Below are 24,100 nucleotides of genomic sequence, written 5' to 3' on the forward strand. Positions count from 1 at the left end.
GGGCCCCTCCCTCTTCACCACGGGCCCCTCCCTCTTCACCACGGGCCCCTCCCTCTTCACCACGGGCCCCTCCCTCTTCACCACGGCCCCTCCCTCTTCACCACGGCCCCTCCCTCTTCACCATGGGCCCCCTCCCTCTTCACCACGGGCCCCTCCCTCTTCACCACGGCCCCTCCCTCTTCACCATGGCCCGGCCCCTCCCTCTTCACCATGGCCCGGCCCCTCCCTCTTCACCATGGGTCCCTCCCTCTTCACCAAGGCCCGGCCCCTCCCTCTTCACCATAGCCCCTCCCTCTTCACCATGGGTCCCTCCCTCTTCACCTTGGCCCCTCCCTCTTCACCAAGGCCTGGCCCCTCCCTCTTCACCATGGCCCCTCCCTCTTCACCACGGCCCGGCCCCTCCCTCTTCACCATGGGCCCCTCGGGGCCGGTCTAGTTCAGTTCTTCACTTCTTGGTCTCTATAAAGAGTTCTAGAGTGATAATCTCAGCAGATGTAAATATATGTCCAGAGGAAACCTCCGTGTTTCTAAAGTGTTTTTGTCTCAGAGCTAAAGGCTAACACACGTTAACTTAAATATAAAACACACAAACTTGATGTTTGAACATTATTGATGACATTTATTGTATGTTAGCATTAGCTTAGCATTAGCTTAGCCTCAAAAGCACTTTCATAAACTTAAAACATAAAGTTTAAACATGATCAGTTCTCGTGTGACTTTGTGTCTTTTATGTTTCAGATGAGCAGTCCTCTGATGCACCGGTCAAGAGACGCCCTGGACGCCCCAAAAACAAGTCCAAGTCCTCTCCGTCGGACCCCGAGTCCCCCGCAAACCACCAACAACAACAACAACAACAACAACAGCGGCGTAAAACAGAAAGAGCCGCTCGACTTCCGCTCCGATTCCTTCTGGACTACGACCTGCAGTCACACAACCTGCTCACAACCAATAAGACGGCCCGGGAGAACGGCGTGGGGGCGGGCCCGGGCGAGGGGGCGGGCCCGGGCGAGGGGGCGGGCCCGGGCGAGGGGGCGGGCCCAAGCGAGGGGGCGGGCCTGGGCGTAAAGCGGGACGACGCCAGAGTCCGCCTCCTGCCGTACTACAAACCGTCGCTGAAGCTGGAGGAGTTTCAGAACATGGCGAGGGAGACGTACAAGGCCCTGCAGGAGGACGAAGCCCGTTGGCCGAACAACGCGTCCATCACCGTTCATCCCGCCCTGGAGCACTTAATGCCCCGCCCCCTTTCTCCGGGGAAAGTTGTAGAGCTGACCGTGGTCAAAAAGCCTCCCGTCCTGCCTTCAACGCTGAAAACGGTCAGAACGTCTCGGCCGCTAGCTTCCAAAACCATTCCTGATTTGTCGATTAAGAACGCGGCGATGAAAGAAGAGCCGAGCGGCGAGGGCGGCGAGGGCGGCGAGGGCGGCGAGGGCGGCGAGAGCGGCGAGGACGGCGAGGGCGGCGAGGGCAGTGAGGGCGGCGATGTGGAACGTTCTGGTCGTGCGGAAGCAGAAGTGAAAAAAGAAGCCCCTGAGCTCTTTACGAAGACCGTAATCAAGAAAGAAGACGGGATTTTAGCGAAACCGAACGGACCGCCCACGGGATTGAAGCGCAAAGTGGGCCGGCCGCCCAAACGAGCCGATGTGAACGCCGCGGTCAAACGGGACGAGGCAGAGGTGAAGGCGGAAGAGCACGAAACGCTGCCGGGTCGGCCGCGACGCGTCACGGTCGGGCCGCCGGTTCGGTACCTGCTCGAGACCGAGGAGCGGAGCGCGGCGAGACGGGAGGACGAGACGCAAAGTCCGCGGCGCGCCAAACTCAAGCCGGGAGGCGTAACCGACGGCGACGCGGACAAAGCCGGGACGGTGAAGAGGGTGAAGATCTGGAACGGCGAGACGGAGCGGCGATCGTGGATGAACCGTTTGGAAAGCGTCACGGCGATCAAGTGCGAGGACGTAGAAGACCTTTACGTGCTGCCGGAGGACGCCACCGGGGGCAGCGTGAACGAGGAAGAGGAACCAGAGGACGAAGAGCGGAGGGAGCGAGTCCAGAGGGAGCGAGTCCAGAGGGAGCGGCGGCGCGCAGACTCCGGCGTGGATTTGAGCCGACGGGTTTTGACGGCGTTTTTGGTTTTTAAAGACGACGACACGAGCGGCGCGACTTTGATCCCGCCCTGCTCCGTCAAACTGCAGAGACTGTCCGAGCGAAGGACCGAACGTACTGACCGAACGTACTGACCGAACGTGCTGACCGAACGTACTGACCGAACGTGCTGACCGAACGTGCTGACCGAACGTGCTGACCGAACGTACGAACGTGCTGACCGAACGTGCTGACCGAACGTACTGACCGAACGTACGAACGTGCTGACCGAACGTACTGACCGAACGTACGAACGTGCTGACCGAACGTGCTGACCGAACGTGCTGACCGAACGTACGAACGTGCTGACCGAACGTGCTGACCGAACGTACGAACGTGCTGACCGAACGTGCTGACCGAACGTGCTGACCGAACGTACTGACCGAACGTGCTGACCGAACGTGCTGACCGAACGTACGAACGTGCTGACCGAACGTGCTGACCGAACGTGCTGACCGAACGTACGAACGTGCTGACCGAACGTGCTGACCGAACGTACGAACGTGCTGACCGAACGTGCTGACCGAACGTGCTGACCGAACGTACTGACCGAACGTGCTGACCGAACGTGCTGACCGAACGTGCTGACCGAACGTACGAACGTGCTGACCGAACTTTAACATAAAACACTTTGTTTTATGTTTTATTGTGACATTTAGAAACAGATCTGAAAAAAATAAGAAGAAAGTATTTTATAAGAAGTATTTTAATCAATTTTTGAAAATGTTTGTCCCTTTGAACCAGGTCTAAACCAGGACTAAACCAGGACTGAACCAGGTCTAAACCAGGACTAAACCAGGACTGAACCAGGTCTAAACCAGGACTGAACCAGGACTGAACCAGGTCTAAACCAGGTCTAAACCAGGACTAAACCAGGTCTAAACCAGGACTAAACCAGGTCTAAACCAGGACTGAACCAGGACTGAACCAGGTCTAAACCAGGACTGAACCAGGACTGAACCAGGTCTAAACCAGGTCTAAACCAGGACTAAACCAGGTCTAAACCAGGTCTAAACCAGGACTGAACCAGGACTGAACCAGGTCTAAACCAGGACTAAACCAGGTCTAAACCAGGTCTAAACCAGGACTGAACCAGGACTGAACCAGGACTGAACCAGGACTGAACCAGGACTGAACCAGGACTGAACCAGGACTGAACCAGGTCTAAACCAGGTCTAAACCAGGTCTAAACCAGGACTGAACCAGGACTGAACCAGGTCTAAACCAGGACTAAACCAGGTCTAAACCAGGTCTAAACCAGGACTGAACCAGGTCTAAACCAGGTCTAAACCAGGACTGAACCAGGTCTAAACCAGGTCTGAACCAGGTCTAAACCAGGACTGAACCAGGACTGAACCAGGACTAAACCAGGACTAAACCAGGTCTAAACCAGGACTAAACCAGGTCTAAACCAGGTCTGAACCAGGACTAAACCAGGTCTAAACCAGGACTGAACCAGGTCTAAACCAGGACTGAACCAGGACTAAACCAGGACTAAACCAGGACTAAACCAGGACTAAACCAGGTCTAAACCAGGACTAAACCAGGACTAAACCAGGACTAAACCAGGTCTAAACCAGGACTAAACCAGGACTGAACCAGGACTGAACCAGGACTAAACCAGGACTAAACCAGGACTAAACCAGGACTAAACCAGGACTAAACCAGGACTAAACCAGGACTGAACCAGGTCTAAACCAGGTCTAAACCAGGACTGAACCAGGACTGAACCAGGTCTAAACCAGGACTGAACCAGGTCTAAACCAGGACTAAACCAGGACTAAACCAGGTCTAAACCAGGTCTAAACCAGGACTAAACCAGGACTAAACCAGGTCTAAACCAGGACTAAACCAGGACTAAACCAGGACTAAACCAGGACCTCTAAACCGGGTCTAAACCGGGTCTAAACCGGGACTAAACCGGGACTGAACCGGGACTAAACCGGGAAAATAAGTTTTGTAAATATTGTTAAAAGGTGTAAAATGTTCCACGTTTGAGATTTTTATGATAAAGTTGTTTTTACCAAACATAAAGTGAAGTTTATCCAGAGCTTATCACTAAAGATATCGTAGTATAAGTATAAGTACAAACATACAGGTATATGTACAAATATGCAGGTATAGGTACAAATATACAGGTATAAGTACAAAGTACAAATATGCAGGTATAAGTACAAAGTACAAATATGCAGGTATAAGTACAAATATGCAGGTATAAGTACAAAGTACAAATATGCAGGTATAAACTAAAGACTGACAAAAAATAACACTAAATAAACGCAAAGGTTTTGGACTGAATGTGATTCACGTGAAGAACGTTTTCATCGGCTCAAGTTCCAGTGGAAAAACCCTGTTTCCTGAACTCGTGAAGCATTTACCCCATGACTAAACCAGCGGATGATCTGAGCTGAAGCATTTACCCCATGACTAAACCAGCGGATGATCTGAGCTGAAGCATTTACCCCATGACTAAACCAGCGGATGATCTGAGCTGAAGCATTTACCCCATGACTAAACCAGCGGATGATCTGAGCTGAAGCATTTACCCCATGACTAAACCAGCGGATGATCTGAGCTGAAGCATTTACCCCATGACTAAACCAGCGGATGATCTGAGCTGAAGCATTTACCCCATGACTAAACCAGCGGATGATCTGAGCTGAAGCATTTACCCCATGACTGTAACTCTACAGACAAAGCGTGTATGAGGTAATGTCATGTTTGTCTTTGTTATAAACGCTGTAAAGTGTCTTTTCTTCTTTATAGTTGTTATAATACTTTGTGCAGACGTGGGTGAAATATATAAATACAAATACTTCTGCGGGTGAAGTACAAACTACTGTGGGCTCCACATTTCTGAGTATTTGTCCAGTAAAAAAAACCGTCAGGATTATACCGTGACGTCATGATGCGCCGTTAAAAACGAGCAGCAGTAAAAACATGACGTCACGTGTTCAACGCAGCTCTGACGTCACTCTTTCACGTGTACATGATACAACTGTAAAAACATGACGGAGTTCAACAGATTTTGAGATTTGTTTCACCAGCATTTCTAAGATGATAGAACTTCAGAGTGAAACCTCATTAAGAGCTGTATTTTATAATGAAGCCTGGAAGTATGTTTTCCTCCGATTTAAAAAAAACTCCACCAAAAGAAACAACTGGGCACGAAGTATTCTGAAGATGTATTTATTTGTGCTTTACTTTCACTAAAACACCGGGATTTATCCTTTTGTGACGTCATGGGGTTAATCCCAGTGTCTACTTCCACTTTAGAGTCTATATTTCTATATTTAGAGTCTATATTTGTTTATTTTAATTCCGCAGATTTCACGTGCGCTGTGATATTGTGTTGCGTTTGCATTATTACCGTAAGTCCGTGAACACTCTGGACTTCCGGAGGAGCCCGGAAGTGGCATCGCGCACGAGCCATGCGCACTAGGCATGCGCACGAGGCGCGTTTGTTTTGAAAAACGAGAGACGGAAAATGACGGAAACCGGAGCTCAGGTCAGAACCTCAGAACACGGGCCAGAACTTTAGAACACGGGCCAGAACCTTAGAACACGGGCCAGAACCTCAGAACACGGGCCAGAACCTTAGAACACGGGCCAGAACCTTAGAACACGGGCCAGAACCTCAGAACACGGGCCAGAACTTTAGAACACGGGCCAGAACCTTAGAACACGGGCCAGAACCTCAGAACACGGGCCAGAACCTTAGAACACGGGCCAGAACCTTAGAACACGGGCCAGAACCTCAGAACACGGGCCAGAACCTTAGAACACGGGCCAGAACCTCAGCCAGAACCTTAGAACACGGGTCAGAACTTTAGAACACGGGCCAGAACCTTAGAACACGGGTCAGAACCTCAGAACACGGGTCAGAACTTTAGAACACGGGCCAGAACCTTAGAACACGGGCCAGAACCTTAGAACACGGGCCAGAACCTTAGAACACGGGCCAGAACCTCAGAACACGGGCCAGAACTTTAGAACACGGGCCAGAACCTTAGAACACGGGCCAGAACCTCAGAACACGGGCCAGAACCTTAGAACACGGGCCAGAACCTTAGAACACGGGCCAGAACCTCAGAACACGGGCCAGAACCTTAGAACACGGGCCAGAACCTCAGCCAGAACCTTAGAACACGGGTCAGAACTTTAGAACACGGGCCAGAACCTTAGAACACGGGTCAGAACCTCAGAACACGGGTCAGAACCTCAGAACACGGGTCAGAACCTTAGAACACGGGTCAGAACTTTAGAACACGGGTCAGAACCTTAGAACACGGGTCAGGACTTTAGAACACGGGTCAGAACCTCAGAACACGGGTCAGAACCTCAGAACACTGGTCAGAACCTTAGAACACGGGTCAGAACTTTAGAACACGGGTTAGAACCTCAGAGCAAGGGTCAGAACCTTAGAACACGGGTCAGAACTTTAGAACACGGGTCAGAACCTTAGAACACGGGTCAGAACTTTAGAACACGGGTCAGAACCTTAGAACACGGGTCAGAACTTTAGAACACGGGTCAGAACCTTAGAACACGGGTCAGAACTTTAGAACATGGGCCAGAACCTTAGAACACGGGTCAGAACTTTAGAACACGGGTCAGAACTTTAGAACACGGGTCAGAACTTTAGAACACGGGTCAGAACCTTAGAACACGGGTCAGAACCTCAGAACACGGGTCAGAACCTTAGAACACGGGTCAGAACCTCAGAACACGGGCCAGAACCTTAGAACACGGGCCAGAACCTCAGAACACGGGCCAGAACCTCAGAACACGGGCCAGAACCTCAGAACACGGGCCAGAACCTTAGAACACGGGCCAGAACCTCAGAACACGGGCCAGAACTTTAGAACACGGGCCAGAACCTTAGAACACGGGCCAGAACCTCAGAACACGGGCCAGAACCTTAGAACACGGGTCAGAACTTTAGAACACGGGTCAGAACCTTAGAACACGGGCCAGAACCTTAGAACACGGGCCAGAACCTCAGAACACGGGTCAGAACCTCAGAACACGGGTCAGAACCTTAGAACACGGGTCAGAACCTCAGAACACGGGTCAGAACCTCAGAACACGGGTCAGAACCTTAGAACACGGGTCAGAACTTTAGAACACGGGTCAGAACTTTAGAACACGGGCCAGAACCTTAGAACACGGGTCAGAACCTCAGAACACGGGTCAGAACCTCAGAACACGGGTCAGAACCTTAGAACACGGGTCAGAACCTCAGAACACGGGTCAGAACCTCAGAACACGGGTCAGAACCTTAGAACACGGGTCAGGACTTTAGAACACGGGTCAGAACCTCAGAACACGGGTCAGAACCTTAGAACACGGGTCAGGACTTTAGAACACGGGTCAGAACCTCAGAACACGGGTCAGAACCTCAGAACACGGGTCAGAACTTTAGAACACGGGTCAGAACCTTAGAACACGGGTCAGGACTTTAGAACACGGGTCAGAACCTCAGAACACGGGTCAGAACCTCAGAACACTGGTCAGAACCTTAGAACACGGGTCAAAACTTTAGAACACGGGTTAGAACCTCAGAGCAAGGGTCAGAACTTTAGAACACGGGTCAGAACTTTAGAACACGGGTCAGAACCTTAGAACACGGGTCAGAACTTTAGAACACGGGTCAGAACCTTAGAACACGGGTCAGAACTTTAGAACACGGGTCAGAACCTTAGAACACGGGTCAGAACTTTAGAACACGGGTCAGAACCTTAGAACACGGGTCAGAACTTTAGAACACGGGCCAGAACCTTAGAACACGGGTCAGAACTTTAGAACACGGGTCAGAACTTTAGAACACGGGTCAGAACCTCAGAACACGGGTCAGAACCTTAGAACACGTGTCAGAACCTTAGAACACGGGTCAGAACCTTAGAACACGGGTCAGAACCTCAGAACACGGGTCAGAACCTCAGAACACGGGTCAGAACTTTAGAACACGGGTCAGAACCTCAGAACACGGGTCAGAACCTCAGAGCAAGGGTCAGAACTTTAGAACACGGGTCAGAACTTTAGAACACGGGTCAGAACCTCAGAACACGGGTCAGAACTTTAGAACACGGGTCAGAACCTTAGAACACGGGCCAGAACCTCAGAACACGGGCCAGAACCTCAGAACACGGGCCAGAACCTTAGAACACGGGCCAGAACCTCAGAACACGGGCCAGAACTTTAGAACACGGGCCAGAACCTTAGAACACGGGCCAGAACCTCAGAACACGGGCCAGAACCTTAGAACACGGGTCAGAACTTTAGAACACGGGTCAGAACTTTAGAACACGGGTCAGAACCTTAGAACACGGGCCAGAACCTTAGAACACGGGTCAGAACTTTAGAACACGGGCCAGAACCTTAGAACACGGGTCAGAACCTCAGAACACGGGTCAGAACCTTAGAACACGGGTCAGGACTTTAGAACACGGGTCAGAACCTCAGAACACGGGTCAGAACCTCAGAACACGGGTCAGAACTTTAGAACACGGGTTAGAACCTCAGAGCAAGGGTCAGAACTTTAGAACACGGGTCAGAACTTTAGAACACGGGTCAGAACCTTAGAACACGGGTCAGAACTTTAGAACACGGGTCAGAACCTTAGAACACGGGTCAGAACTTTAGAACACGGGTCAGAACCTTAGAACACGGGTCAGAACTTTAGAACACGGGCCAGAACCTTAGAACACGGGTCAGAACTTTAGAACACGGGTCAGAACCTCAGAACACGGGTCAGAACCTCAGAACACGTGTCAGAACCTTAGAACACGGGTCAGAACCTTAGAACACGGGTCAGAACCTCAGAACACGGGTCAGAACCTTAGAACACGGGTCAGAACCTTAGAACACGGGTCAGAACCTCAGAACACGGGTCAGAACTTTAGAACACGGGTCAGAACCTCAGAACACGGGTCAGAACTTCAGAGCAAGGGTCAGAACTTTAGAACACGGGTCAGAACTTTAGAACACGGGTCAGAACCTCAGAACACGGGTCAGAACTTTAGAACACGGGTCAGAACCTCAGAACACGGGTCAGAACCTCAGAACACGGGTCAGAACTTTAGAACACGGGTCAGAACCTCAGAGCACGGGTCAGAACTTTAGAACACGGGTCAGAACCTTAGAACACGGGTCAGAACCTCAGAACACGGGTCAGAACCTCAGAGCACGGGTCAGAACCTCAGAACACGGGTCAGAACCTCAGAACACGGGTCAGAACTTTAGAACACGGGTCAGAACCTCAGAGCACGGGTCAGAACCTCAGAGCACGGGTCAGAACTTTAGAACACGGGTCAGAACCTTAGAACACGGGTCAGAACTTTAGAACACGGGTCAGAACCTCAGAACACGGGTCAGAACCTCAGAACACGGGTCAGAACTTTAGAACACGGGTCAGAACTTTAGAACACGGGTCAGAACCTTAGAACACGGGTCAGAACCTTAGAACACGGGTCAGAACTTTAGAACACGGGTCAGAACCTTAGAACACGGGTCAGAACCTCAGAACACGGGTCAGAACCTTAGAACACGGGTCAGAACCTCAGAACACGGGTCAGAACTTTAGAACACGGGTCAGAACCTTAGAACACGGGTCAGAACTTTAGAACACGGGTCAGAACCTCAGAACACGGGTCAGAACCTCAGAACACGGGTCAGAACCTTAGAACACGGGTCAGAACCTCAGAACACGGGTCAGAACCTTAGAACACGGGTCAGAACCTCAGAACACGGGTCAGAACCTCAGAACACGGGTCAGAACTTTAGAACACGGGTGAGAACCTCAGAACACGGGTCAGAACCTCAGAACACGGGTCAGAACTTTAGAACACGGGTCAGAACCTTAGAACACGGGTCAGAACTTTAGAACACGGGTCAGAACCTTAGAACACGGGTCAGAACCTCAGAACACGGGTCAGAACCTCAGAACACGGGTCAGAACTTTAGAACACGGGTCAGAACCTTAGAACACGGGTCAGAACTTTAGAACACGGGTCAGAACCTTAGAACACGGGTCAGAACCTCAGAACACGGGTCAGAACTTTAGAACACGGGTCAGAACCTTAGAACACGGGTCAGAACTTTAGAACACGGGTCAGAACCTCAGAACACGGGTCAGAACCTCAGAACACGGGTCAGAACTTTAGAACACGGGTCAGAACCTTAGAACACGGGTCAGAACCTTAGAACACGGGTCAGAACCTCAGAACACGGGTCAGAACTTTAGAACACGGGTCAGAACCTTAGAACACGGGTCAGAACCTTAGAACACGTGTCAGAACCTTAGAACACGGGTCAGAACTTTAGAACACGGGTCAGAACCTCAGAACCCGGGTCAGAACCTCAGAACACGGGTCAGAACCTCAGAACACGGGTCAGAACTTTAGAACACGGGTCAGAACCTTAGAACACGGGTCAGAACTTTAGAACACGGGTCAGAACTTTAGAACACGGGTCAGAACCTCAGAACACGGGTCAGAACTTTAGAACACGGGTCAGAACCTCAGAGCACGGGTCAGAACTTTAGAACACGGGTCAGAACCTCAGAACGCGGGTCAGAACTTTAGAACGCGGGTCAGAACCTTAGAACACGGGTCAGAACCTTAGAACACGGGTCAGAACTTTAGAACACGGGTCAGAACCTTAGAACACGGGTCAGAACCTCAGAACACGGGTCAGAACCTTAGAACACGGGTCAGAACCTCAGAACACGGGTCAGAACTTTAGAACACGGGTCAGAACTTTAGAACACGGGTCAGAACCTTAGAACACGGGTCAGAACCTCAGAACACGGGTCAGAACCTTAGAACACGGGTCAGAACCTCAGAACACGGGTCAGAACCTTAGAACACGGGTCAGAACCTTAGAACACGGGTCAGAACTTTAGAACACGGGTCAGAACCTCAGAGCAAGGGTCAGAACCTCAGAACACGGGTCAGAACTTTAGAACACGGGTCAGAACTTTAGAACACGGGTCAGAACCTTAGAACACGGGTCAGAACCTCAGAACACGGGTCAGAACTTTAGAACACGGGTCAGAACCTTAGAACACGGGTCAGAACCTTAGAACACGTTTCAGAACCTTAGAACACGGGTCAGAACTTTAGAACACGGGTCAGAACCTCAGAACACGGGTCAGAACCTCAGAACACGGGTCAGAACCTCAGAACACGGGTCAGAACCTTAGAACACGGGTCAGAACTTTAGAACACGGGTCAGAACCTTAGAACACGGGTCAGAACCTCAGAACACGGGTCAGAACTTTAGAACACGGGTCAGAACCTTAGAACACGGGTCAGAACTTTAGAACACGGGTCAGAACCTCAGAACACGGGTCAGAACCTCAGAACACGGGTCAGAACTTTAGAACACGGGTCAGAACCTTAGAACACGGGTCAGAACTTTAGAACACGGGTCAGAACCTTAGAACACGGGTCAGAACCTCAGAACACGGGTCAGAACTTTAGAACACGGGTCAGAACCTCAGAGCAAGGGTCAGAACCTCAGAACACGGGTCAGAACTTTAGAACACGGGTCAGAACTTTAGAACACGGGTCAGAACCTTAGAACACGGGTCAGAACCTCAGAACACGGGTCAGAACTTTAGAACACGGGTCAGAACCTTAGAACACGGGTCAGAACCTTAGAACACGTTTCAGAACCTTAGAACACGGGTCAGAACTTTAGAACACGGGTCAGAACCTCAGAACACGGGTCAGAACCTCAGAACACGGGTCAGAACTTTAGAACACGGGTCAGAACCTCAGAACACGGGTCAGAACTTCAGAACACGGGTCAGAACCTTAGAACACGGGTCAGAACTTTAGAACACGGGTCAGAACCTTAGAACACGGGTCAGAACTTTAGAACACGGGTCAGAACCTCAGAACACGGGTCAGAACCTCAGAACACGGGTCAGAACCTCAGAACACGGGTCAGAACCTCAGAACACGGGTCAGAACTTTAGAACACGGGTCAGAACCTTAGAACACGGGTCAGAACTTTAGAACACGGGTCAGAACTTTAGAACACGGGTCAGAACTTTAGAACACGGGTCAGAACCTCAGAACACGGGTCAGAACCTTAGAACACGGGTGAGAACCTTAGAACACGGGTCAGAACCTCAGAACACGGGTCAGAACCTCAGAACACGGGTCAGAACCTCAGAACACGGGTGAGAACTTTAGAACACGGGTCAGAACCTTAGAACACGGGTCAGAACTTTAGAACACGGGTCAGAACCTCAGAACACGGGTCAGAACCTCAGAACACGGGTCAGAACCTTAGAACACGGGTGAGAACCTTAGAACACGGGTCAGAACCTTAGAACACGGGTCAGAACCTCAGAACACGGGTCAGAACCTCAGAACACGGGTCAGAACTTTAGAACACGGGTCAGAACCTCAGAACACGGGTCAGAACTTTAGAACACGGGTCAGAACCTTAGAACACGGGTCAGAACCTTAGAACACGGGTCAGAACCTCAGAACACGGGTCAGAACCTCAGAACACGGGTCAGAACCTCAGAACACGGGTGAGAACTTTAGAACACGGGTCAGAACCTTAGAACACGGGTCAGAACCTCAGAACACGGGTCAGAACCTCAGAACACGGGTGAGAACTTTAGAACACGGGTCAGAACCTTAGAACACGGGTCAGAACCTTAGAACACGGGTCAGAACCTTAGAACACGGGTGAGAACTTTAGAACACGGGTCAGAACCTTAGAACACGGGTCAGAACCTCAGAACACGGGTCAGAACCTCAGAACACGGGTCAGAACCTCAGAACACGGGTCAGAACCTTAGAACACGGGTCAGAACCTTAGAACACGGGTCAGAACCTTAGAACACGTGTCAGAACCTTAGAACACGGGTCAGAACTTTAGAACCCGGGTCAGAACCTCAGAACCCGGGTCAGAACCTCAGAACCCGGGTCAGAACCTCAGAACACGGGTCAGAACCTCAGAACACGGGTCAGAACTTTAGAACACGGGTCAGAACCTTAGAACACGGGTCAGAACTTTAGAACACGGGTCAGAACTTTAGAACACGGGTCAGAACCTCAGAGCACGGGTCAGAACTTTAGAACACGGGTCAGAACCTCAGAACACGGGTCAGAACTTTAGAACACGGGTCAGAACCTCAGAGCACGGGTCAGAACTTTAGAACACGGGTCAGAACCTCAGAACGCGGGTCAGAACTTTAGAACGCGGGTCAGAACCTTAGAACACGGGTCAGAACCTTAGAACACGGGTCAGAACTTTAGAACACGGGTCAGAACCTTAGAACACGGGTCAGAACCTTAGAACACGGGTCAGAACCTTAGAACACGGGTCAGAACCTCAGAACACGGGTCAGAACTTTAGAACACGGGTCAGAACTTTAGAACACGGGTCAGAACCTTAGAACACGGGTCAGAACCTCAGAACACGGGTCAGAACCTTAGAACACGGGTCAGAACCTCAGAACACGGGTCAGAACCTTAGAACACGGGTCAGAACCTTAGAACACGGGTCAGAACTTTAGAACACGGGTCAGAACCTCAGAACACGGGTCAGAACCTCAGAACACGGGTCAGAACTTTAGAACACGGGTGAGAACTTTAGAACACGGGTCAGAACCTCAGAACACGGGTCAGAACCTTAGAACACGGGTCAGAACCTCAGAACACGGGTCAGAACCTTAGAACACGGGTCAGAACCTTAGAACACGGGTCAGAACTTTAGAACACGGGTCAGAACCTCAGAACACGGGTCAGAACCTCAGAACACGGGTCAGAACTTTAGAACACGGGTGAGAACCTTAGAACACGGGTCAGAACCTCAGAACACGGGTCAGAACTTTAGAACACGGGTCAGAACTTTAGAACACGGGTCAGAACCTCAGAACACGGGTCAGAACCTCAGAACACGGGTCAGAACTTTAGAACACGGGTCAGAACCTCAGAACACGGGTCAGAACCTCAGAACACGGGTCAGAACCTCAGAACACGGGTCAGAACCTTAGAACACGGGTCAGAACTTTATAACACGGGTCAGAACCTTAGAACACGGGTCAGAACCTCAGAACACGGGTCAGAACTTTAGAACACGGGTCAGAACCTTAGAACACGGGTCAGAACTTTAGAACACGGGTCAGAACCTCAGAACACGGGTCAGAACCTCAGAACACGGGTCAGAACTTTAGAACACGGGTCAGAACCTTAGAACACGGGTCAGAACTTTAGAACACGGGTCAGAACCTTAGAACACGGGTCAGAACCTCAGAACACGGGTGAGAACTTTAGAACACGGGTCAGAACCTTAGAACACGGGTCAGAACCTTAGAACACGGGTCAGAACCTCAGAACACGGGTGAGAACTTTAGAACACGGGTCAGAACCTTAGAACACGGGTCAGAACCTTAGAACACGGGTCAGAACCTCAGAACACGGGTCAGAACCTTAGAACACGGGTGAGAACTTTAGAACACGGGTCAGAACCTTAGAACACGGGTCAGAACCTCAGAACACGGGTGAGAACTTTAGAACACGGGTCAGAACCTTAGAACACGGGTCAGAACCTTAGAACACGGGTCAGAACCTCAGAACACGGGTGAGAACTTTAGAACACGGGTCAGAACCTCAGAACACGGGTCAGAACCTCAGAACACGGGTCAGAACCTCAGAACACGGGTCAGAACCTTAGAACACGGGTCAGAACTTTATAACACGGGTCAGAACCTTAGAACACGGGTCAGAACTTTAGAACACGGGTCAGAACCTTAGAACACGGGTCAGAACTTTAGAACACGGGTCAGAACCTCAGAACACGGGTCAGAACCTCAGAACACGGGTCAGAACTTTAGAACACGGGTCAGAACCTTAGAACACGGGTCAGAACTTTAGAACACGGGTCAGAACCTTAGAACACGGGTCAGAACCTCAGAACACGGGTCAGAACCTCAGAACACGGGTGAGAACTTTAGAACACGGGTCAGAACCTTAGAACACGGGTCAGAACCTTAGAACACGGGTCAGAACCTCAGAACACGGGTGAGAACTTTAGAACACGGGTCAGAACCTTAGAACACGGGTCAGAACCTTAGAACACGGGTCAGAACCTTAGAACACGGGTCAGAACCTCAGAACACGGGTCAGAACCTCAGAACACGGGTGAGAACTTTAGAACACGGGTCTTATATTTGACTTAAACTGTTGATATAAGTTTTACAAATAAATGACGCGACACAAAAGTTTAGCTCTGAATTAACTACTTTTTTTCTCCTCCTCCTCTTCTCTCCCTCCTCTCTTCCTCTCCTCCTCTGCTCCTCTCTTCCTCTCCCCCTCCTCTGCTCCTCTCTTCCTCTCCTCCTCTTCTCTTCCTCCTCTCCTCTGCTCCTCTCTTCCTCTCCTCCTCCTCTGCTCCTCTCTTCCTCTCCTCCTCTTCTCTTCCTCCTCTCCTCTGCTCCTCTCTTCCTCTCCTCCTCCTCTGCTCCTCTCTTCCTCTCCTCCTCTTCTCTTCCTCTCCTCCTCTGCTCCTCCTCTTTGCTCTTGCAGCTCTTCGCTCGTCTTGACCTTCGTCGCTCTCTGAAGGACATTGAACCTCGTCTGTTTCCAGAAGACGGCGGCCCTGAAAACGGTCAGACTATAAACCATGTGAAGGTCATGATGAAGGTCATGATGAAGGTCATGATGAAGGTCATGATGAAGGGCATGTGAAGGTCATGTGAAGGTCATGTGAAGGTCATGTAAAGGTCAGGATGAAGGTCAGGATGAAGGTCATGTGAAGGTCATGTAAAGGTCATGTAAAGGTCATGTAAAGGTCAGGATGAAGGTCATGATGAAGGTCATGTGAAGGTCATGTAAAGGTCATGTAAAGGTCAGGATGAAGGTCATGTGAAGGTCATGTAAAGTTCAGGATGAAGGTCAGGATGAAGGTCATGTGAAGGTCATGTGAAGGTCATGTAAAGGTCATGTAAAGGTCAGGATGAAGGTCATGTGAAGGTCATGTAAAGGTCATGTAAAGGTCAGGATGAAGGTCAGGATGAAGGTCATGTGAAGGTCATGTAAAGGTCATGTAAAGGTCAGGATGAAGGTCAGGATGAAGGTCATGATGAAGGTCATGTGAAGGTCATGTAAAGGTCATGTAAAGGTCAGGATGAAGGTCATGATGAAGGTCATGATGAAAGTCATGTGAAGGTCATGTGAAGGTCAAGATGAAGGTCATGATGAAGGTCATGTGAAGGTCATGTGAAGGTCATGATGAAGGTCATGATGAAGGTCAGGATGAAAGTCAGGATGAAGGTCATGTGAAGGTCATGTGAAGGTCATGATCAAAGTCAGGATGAAGGTCATGTGAAGGTCATGATGAAAGTCAGGATGAAGGTCAGGGTGAAGGTCATGATGAAGGTCATGATGAAAGTCAGGATGAAGGTCATGTGAAGGTCATGATGAAGGTCAGGATGAAAGTAGCGATGAAGGTCAGGGTGAAGGTCACAATGAAGGTCAGGATGCAGGTCAGGATGAAGGTCATGATGAAGGTCAGGGTGAAGGTCAGGATGAAGGTCAGGATGAAGGTCAGGGTGAAGGTCAGGATGAAGGTCAGGATGCAGGTCATGATGAAGGTCATGATGAAAGTCATGATGCAGTTCAGGATGAAGGTCAGGATGCAGGTCATGATGAAGGTCATGATGATGTCATGATGAAGGTCAGGGTGAAGGTCAGGATGCAGGTCAGGATGAAGGTCATGATGAAGGTCAGGATGATGTCATGATGAAGGTCAGGGTGAAGGTCAGGATGAAGGTCAGGATGCAGGTCATGATGAAGGTCATGATGAAAGTCATGATGCAGTTCAGGATGAAGGTCATGATGATGTCATGATGAAGGTCAGGGTGAAGGTCACAATGAAGGTCAGGATGCAGGTCAGGATGAAGGTCATGATGAAGGTCAAGATGATGTCATGATGAAGGTCAGGATGAAGGTCAGGATGCCGGTCATGATGAAGGTCATGATGAAAGTCATGATGCAGTTCAGGATGAAGGTCATGATGAAGGTCATGATGAAAGTCATGATGAAAGTCATGATGCAGTTCAGGATGAAGGTCATGATGAAGGTCATGATGAAAGTCATGATGCAGTTCAGGATGAAGGTCAGGATGCAGGACATGATGAAGGTCATGATGAAGGTCATGATAAAGGTCATGGTGAAAGTCATGATGAAGGTCAGGATGAAGGTCATGATGAAGGTCAGGATGAAGGTCATGATGAAGGTCAGGATGAAGGTCATGATGAGGTCACGATGAAGGTCAGGATGATGTCATGATGAAGGTCAGGATGCAGGTCACGATGATGTCATGATGAAGGTCACGATGAAGGTCATGATGAAAGTCATGATGATGTCATGATGATGTCATGATGATGTCATGATGAAGGTCATGATGATGTCATGATGAAGGTCACAATGAAGGTTAGGATTAAGGTCATGATGAAAGTTACGATGGTCATGATGATGTCATGATGAAGGTCATGATGATGTCATGATGATGTCATTGTTTGATTGACAGGTGAAGTGGTGGAGATCTTTGGACCTGAAGGAACCGGTGAGAATTAATTTATTATTGAGTGGAAATGAATATGAAGTCATGAGAAGGACTTAAAATGTTTCATAGGGTCTCGAAGCATCTCATCATAGAGTCTTGAAGGGTCTCAAAGCATCTTCGAAGGGTCTCAAAGCATCTAATAGGTTCTGAAAGTGTCTCGAAGGGTCTCAAAGCGTCTCATAGGGTCTCAAGGAGTCTCATAGGGTCTCACTCATAGGGTCTTGAAGGGTCTCACAGGGTCTTGAAGGGTCTCATAGGGTCTCAAAGGGTCTCGAAGCATCTCATAGGGTCTCGAAGCGTCTCATAGGGTCTCAAAGCGTCTCATAGGGTCTCGAAGCATCTCATAGGGTCTCAAAGCATCTCTTAGGGTCTCGAGTGGTCTCATAGGGTCTCGAAGGGTCTCAGAGTCTCGAGGGGTCTCGAGGGGTCTCATAGGGTGTCACTCAAAGGCTATTGAAGGGTCTCATAGGGTCTCGAAGCGTCTCTTAGGGTCTTGAGTGGTCTCGAAGCGTCTCATAGGGTCTCGAAGGGTCTCATAGAGTCTCGAGGGGTCTCATAGGGTCTCGAGGGGTCTCATAGGGTGTCCCTCAAAGGCTATTGAAGGGTCTCATAGGGTCTCAAAACATCTCGAAGGGTCTCGAAGCATCTGATAGGGTCTCAAAGCGTCTCAAAGGGTCTCAGGGTCTCGAAGCGTCTCTTAGGGTCTAGAAGCATCTCATAGGGTCTCGAAGCGTCTCATAGGGTCTCAAAGAATCTCGAAGGGTCTCGAAGCGTCTCATAGGGTCTCAAAGGGTCTCGAGGGGTCTCATAGAGTCTCGAGGGGTCTCATAGGTCGAAGGGTCTCATAGGGTCTTGAAGGGTCTCATAGGGTCTCAAAGGGTCTCGAAGCATCTCATAAGGTCTCAAAGCGTCTCAAAGGGTCTCGAAGCGTCTCATAGGGTCTCAAAGGGTCTCGAGGGGTCTCATAGAGTCTCGAGGGGTCTCATAGGTCGAAGGGTCTCATAGGGTCTTGAAGGGTCTCATAGGGTCTCAAAGGGTCTCGAAGCATCTCATAAGGTCTCGAAGCGTCTCAAAGGGTCTCGAAGCGTCTCATAGGGTCTCAAAGCGTCTCATAGGGTCTCGAAGCGTCTCTTAGGGTCTCGAGTGGTCTCATAGGGTCTCGAAGGGTCTCATAGAGTCTCGAGGGGTCTCATAGGGTGTCACTCAAAGGCTATTGAAGGGTCTCATAGGGTCTCGAAGCGTCTCTTAGGGTCTTGAGTGGTCTCATAGGGCGTCCCTCAAAGGCTATTAAAGGGTCTCATAGGGTCTCAAAGCATCTCGAAGGGTCTCGAAGCATCTGATAAGGTCTCAAAGCGTCTCGAAGGGTCTCAGGGTCTTGAAGCGTCTCATAGGGTCTAGAAGCATCTCATAGGGTCTCGAAGCGTCTCATATGGTCTTGAAGCGTCTCATAGGGTCTTAAAGGGTCTCATAGGGTCTTGAAGGGTCTCATAGGGTCTTGAAGCGTCTCATAGGGTCTTGAAGGGTCTCATAGGGTCTCGAAGCGTCTCAGGGTCTCAAAGGGTCTCGAGGGGTCTCATAGAGTCTCGAGGGGTCTCATAGGTCGAAGGGTCTCATAGGGTCTCGAAGCATCTCATAGGGTCTCGAAGGGTCTCATAGGGTCTTGAAGCGTCTCATAGGGTCTTGAAGGGTCTCATAGGGTCTTGAAGCATCTCATAGGGTCTTGAAGGGTCTCATAGGGTCTTGAAGCATCTCATAGGGTCTTGAAGGGTCTCATAGGGTCTCGTATGGTCTCGAAGCATCTCATAGGGTCTCGAAGCATCTCATAGGGTCTTGAAGCGTCTCATAGGGTCTTGAAGCGTCTCATAGGGTCTTGAAGGGTCTCATAGGGTCTCGAAGCATCTCATAGGGTCTCGAAGCGTCTCATATGGTCTCAAAGAATCTCGAAGGGTCTCAAAGGGTCTCGAGGGGTCTCAGAGTCTCGAGGGGTCTCATAGGTCGAAGGGTCTCATAGGGTCTCGAAGCATCTCATATGGTCTTGAAGCGTCTCATATGGTCTTGAAGCGTCTCATAGGGTCTTAAAGGGTCTCATAGGGTCTTGAAGGGTCTCATAGGGTCTTAATGCATCTCATAGGGTCTTGAAGGGTCTCATAGGGTCTTGAAGCATCTCATAGGGTCTTGAAGGGTCTCATAGGGTCTCGAAGCATCTCATAGGGTCTCGAAGCATCTCATAGGGTCTCGAAGCGTCTCCTAGGGTCTTGAAGGGTCTCATAGGGTCTCGAAGCATCTCATAGGGTCTCGAAGCATCTCATAGGGTCTCGAAGCGTCTCATAGGGTATTGAAGCGTCTCATAGGGTCTTGAAGCATCTCATAGGGTCTTGAAGGGTCTCATGGGGTCTTGAAGCATCTCATAGGGTCTTGAAGGGTCTCATAGGGTCTTGAAGCATCTCATAGGGTCTTGAAGGGTCTCATAGGGTCTCGAAGCATCTCATAGGGTCTCGAAGCATCTCATAGGGTCTCGAAGCATCTCATAGGGTCTTGAAGCGTCTCATAGGGTCTTGAAGGGTCTCATAGGGTCTCGAAGCATCTCATAGGGTCTCGAAGCATCTCATAGGGTCTCGAAGCGTCTCATAGGGTCTCGAAGCATCTCATAGGGTCTTGAAGCGTCTCATAGGGTCTTGAAGCATCTCATAGGGTCTTGAAGGGTCTCATAGGGTCTTGAAGCATCTCATAGGGTCTCGAAGCGTCTCATAGGGTCTTGAAGCATCTCATAGGGTCTTGAAGGGTCTCATAGGGTCTTGAAGCATCTCATAGGGTCTTGAAGGGTCTCATAGGGTCTTGAAGCATCTCATAGGGTCTCGATTGTGCATAAACGTCTCTTTAAAGACGATGCTGGTGTCTCCAGGTAAGACGGAGCTCCTGTACCACCTGCTGAGCCGCTGCCTCCTGCCGCTCTCGGCCGGAGGTCTGGAGGTCAGCGTGGTCTTTGTGGACACAGACTACAGCCTGGACATGATGCGACTGGTCAGTGTCCTGGACAACAGGCTCCACACAGCAACGGACAAGCAGCGGTCGGACCAAACCACAAACACCACAGCAACAGGCGAGAAACAGTCCGAGTCTGTGTGTTAGATCTATCAGAGCTTTAGTCCTGGTTTAGACCTGGTTTAGGCCTGGTTTAGACCTGGTTTAGACCTGGTTTAGACCTGGTTTAGTCCTGGTTTAGTCCTGGTTTAGACCTGGTTTAGTCCTGGTTTAGTCCTGGTTTAGTCCTGGTTTAGTCCTTGTTTAGTCCTTGTTTAGTCCTGGTTTAATCCTGGTTTAGGCCTAGTTTAGTCCTGGTTTGGACCTGGTTTAGTCCTGGTTTAGACCTGGTTTAGACCTGGTTTAGTCCTGGTTTAGACCTGGTTTAGTCCTGGTTTAGACCTGGTTTGGACCTGGTTTAGTCCTTGTTTGGACCTGGTTTAGTCCTGGTTTAGACCTGGTTTAGTCCTGGTTTAGACCTGGTTTAGACCTGGTTTAGTCCATGTTTAGGCCTGGTTTAGTCCATGTTTAGGCCTGGTTTAGACCTGGTTTAGACCTGGTTTAGACCTGGTTTAGTCCTGGTTTAGACCTGGTTTAGACCTGGTTAAGTCCAGGTTTAGAGCTGGTTTAGACCTGGTTTAGACCTGGTTTAGTCCTGGTTTAGACCTGGTTTAGTCCTGGTTTAGACCTGGTTTAGACCTGGTTTAGACCTGGTTTAGTCCTGGTTTAGACCTGGTTTAGTCCAGGTTTAGACCTGGTTTAGTCCAGGTTTAGTCCTGGTTTAAACCTGGTTTAGACCTGGTTTAGTCCTGGTTTAGTCCTGGTTTAGACCTGGTTTAGACCTGGTTTAGTCCTGGTTTAGACCTGGTTTGGACCTGGTTTAGTCCAGGTTTAGACCTGGTTTAGTCCTGGTTTAGACCTGGTTTAGTCCAGGTTTAGACCTGGTTTAGTCCAGGTTTAGACCTGGTTTAATCGTGGTTTAGGCCTAGTTTAGTCCTGGTTTAGACCTGGTTTAGTCCTGGTTTAGTCCTGGTTTAGTCCATGTTTAGACCTGGTTTAGTCCTGGTTTAGACCTGGTTTAGTCCTGGTTTACGCCTGGTTTAGACCTGGTTTAGTCCTGGTTTAGTCCTGGTTTAGTCCATGTTTAGACCTGGTTTAGTCCTGGTTTAGTCCATGTTTAGACCTGGTTTAGACCTGATTTAGTCCTGGTTTAGTCCTGGTTTAGTCCTGGTTTAGACCTGGTTTAGTCCTGGTTTAGACCTGGTTTAGACCTGGTTTAGTCCTGGTTTAGTCCTGGTTTAGACCTGGTTTAGACCTGGTTTAGTCCTGGTTTAGGCCTGGTTTAGACCTGGTTTAGTCCATGTTTAGACCTGGTTTAGTCCTGGTTTAGTCCATGTTTAGACCTGGTTTAGACCTGGTTTAGTCCTGGTTTAGTACTGGTTTAGACCTGGTTTAGACCTGGTTTAGTCCTGGTTTAGACCTGGTTTAGTCCTGGTTTAGTCCTGGTTTAGACCTGGTTTAGTCCTGGTTTAGTCCTGGTTTAGACCTGGTTTAGACCTGGTTTAGACCTGGTTTAAACCTGGTTTAGACCTGGTTTAGTCCTGGTTTAGACCCGGTTTGGATCTGGTTTAGTCCTTGTTTGGACCTGGTTTAGTCCTGGTTTAGACCTGGTTTAGTCCTGGTTTAGACCTGGTTTAGTCCTGGTTTAGACCTGGTTTAGTCCATGTTTTGGCCTGGTTTAGTCCATGTTTAGGCCTGGTTTAGACCTGGTTTAGTCCTGGTTTAGACCTGGTTTAGTCCATGTTTTGGCCTGGTTTAGTCCATGTTTAGGCCTGGTTTAGACCTGGTTTAGACCTGGTTTAAACCTGGTTTAGACCTGGTTTAGTCCTGGTTTAGACCCGGTTTGGACCTGGTTAAGTCCAGGTTTAGACCTGGTTTAGACCTGGTTAAGACCTGGTTTAGACCTGGTTAAGTCCTGGTTTAGTCCTGGTTTAGACCTGGTTTAGACCTGGTTTAGTCCTGGTTTAGTCCTGGTTTAGTCCTGGTTTAGTCCTGGTTTAGTCCTTGTTTAGTCCTGGTTTAATCCTGGTTTAGGCCTAGTTTAGGCCTAGTTTAGACCTGGTTTAGACCTGGTTTAGACCTGGTTTAGTCCTGGTTTAGACCTGGTTTGGACCTGGTTTAGTCCTTGTTTGGACCTGGTTTAGTCCTGGTTTAGACCTGGTTTGGACCTGGTTTAGTCCTTGTTTGGACCTGGTTTAGTCCTGGTTTAGACCTGGTTTAGTCCTGGTTTAGTCCTGGTTTAGGCCTGGTTTAGACCTGGTTTAGTCCATGTTTAGACCTGGTTTAGTCCTGGTTTAGTCCATGTTTAGACCTGGTTTAGACCTGGTTTAGTCCTGGTTTAGTACTGGTTTAGACCTGGTTTAGACCTGGTTTAGTCCTGGTTTAGACCTGGTTTAGTCCTGGTTTAGTCCTGGTTTAGACCTGGTTTAGTCCTGGTTTAGTCCTGGTTTAGTCCTGGTTTAGACCTGGTTTAGACCTGGTTTAGACCTGGTTTAAACCTGGTTTAGACCTGGTTTAGTCCTGGTTTAGACCCGGTTTGGATCTGGTTTAGTCCAGGTTTAGACCTGGTTTAGACCTGGTTTAGTCCTGGTTTAGACCTGGTTTGGACCTGGTTTAGTCCAGGTTTAGACCTGGTTTAGTCCTGGTTTAGACCTGGTTTAGTCCAGGTTTAGACCTGGTTTAGTCCAGGTTTAGACCTGGTTTAATCGTGGTTTAGGCCTAGTTTAGTCCTGGTTTAGACCTGGTTTAGTCCTGGTTTAGTCCTGGTTTAGTCCATGTTTAGACCTGGTTTAGTCCTGGTTTAGACCTGGTTTAGTCCTGGTTTACGCCTGGTTTAGACCTGGTTTAGTCCTGGTTTAGTCCTGGTTTAGTCCATGTTTAGACCTGGTTTAGTCCTGGTTTAGTCCATGTTTAGACCTGGTTTAGACCTGATTTAGTCCTGGTTTAGTCCTGGTTTAGTCCTGGTTTAGACCTGGTTTAGTCCTGGTTTAGACCTGGTTTAGACCTGGTTTAGTCCTGGTTTAGTCCTGGTTTAGACCTGGTTTAGACCTGGTTTAGTCCTGGTTTAGGCCTGGTTTAGACCTGGTTTAGTCCATGTTTAGACCTGGTTTAGTCCTGGTTTAGTCCATGTTTAGACCTGGTTTAGACCTGGTTTAGTCCTGGTTTAGTACTGGTTTAGACCTGGTTTAGACCTGGTTTAGTCCTGGTTTAGACCTGGTTTAGTCCTGGTTTAGTCCTGGTTTAGACCTGGTTTAGTCCTGGTTTAGTCCTGGTTTAGACCTGG

The 24,100-nt window shown here is 49.6% G+C and overlaps 1 protein-coding gene across 1 annotated transcript in view; it reads left to right on the plus strand.

Moving 5' to 3' along the window:
* Positions 1 to 5,564: 5,564 nt before the first annotated feature.
* The window catches only part of xrcc2 (X-ray repair complementing defective repair in Chinese hamster cells 2), a 51,216-nt gene continuing 32,680 nt past the window's right edge, over positions 5,565 to 24,100 (plus strand). The window contains exons 1-4 of the mRNA XM_072451292.1: positions 5,565 to 5,647; positions 15,696 to 15,777; positions 17,701 to 17,736; positions 20,639 to 20,836. Coding sequence (XP_072307393.1) covers positions 5,627 to 5,647; positions 15,696 to 15,777; positions 17,701 to 17,736; positions 20,639 to 20,836 — 337 coding nt within the window. The 5' untranslated portion in view covers positions 5,565 to 5,626. The remainder of the gene's footprint in view (positions 5,648 to 15,695; positions 15,778 to 17,700; positions 17,737 to 20,638; positions 20,837 to 24,100) is intronic.

Source organism: Eucyclogobius newberryi, unplaced genomic scaffold, assembly GCF_026437365.1.
Source record: "Eucyclogobius newberryi isolate DKJ021-1_F unplaced genomic scaffold, fEucNew1.0.hap1 SCAF_18, whole genome shotgun sequence".
In the NCBI taxonomy this organism is placed as follows: domain Eukaryota; kingdom Metazoa; phylum Chordata; class Actinopteri; order Gobiiformes; family Gobiidae; genus Eucyclogobius; species Eucyclogobius newberryi.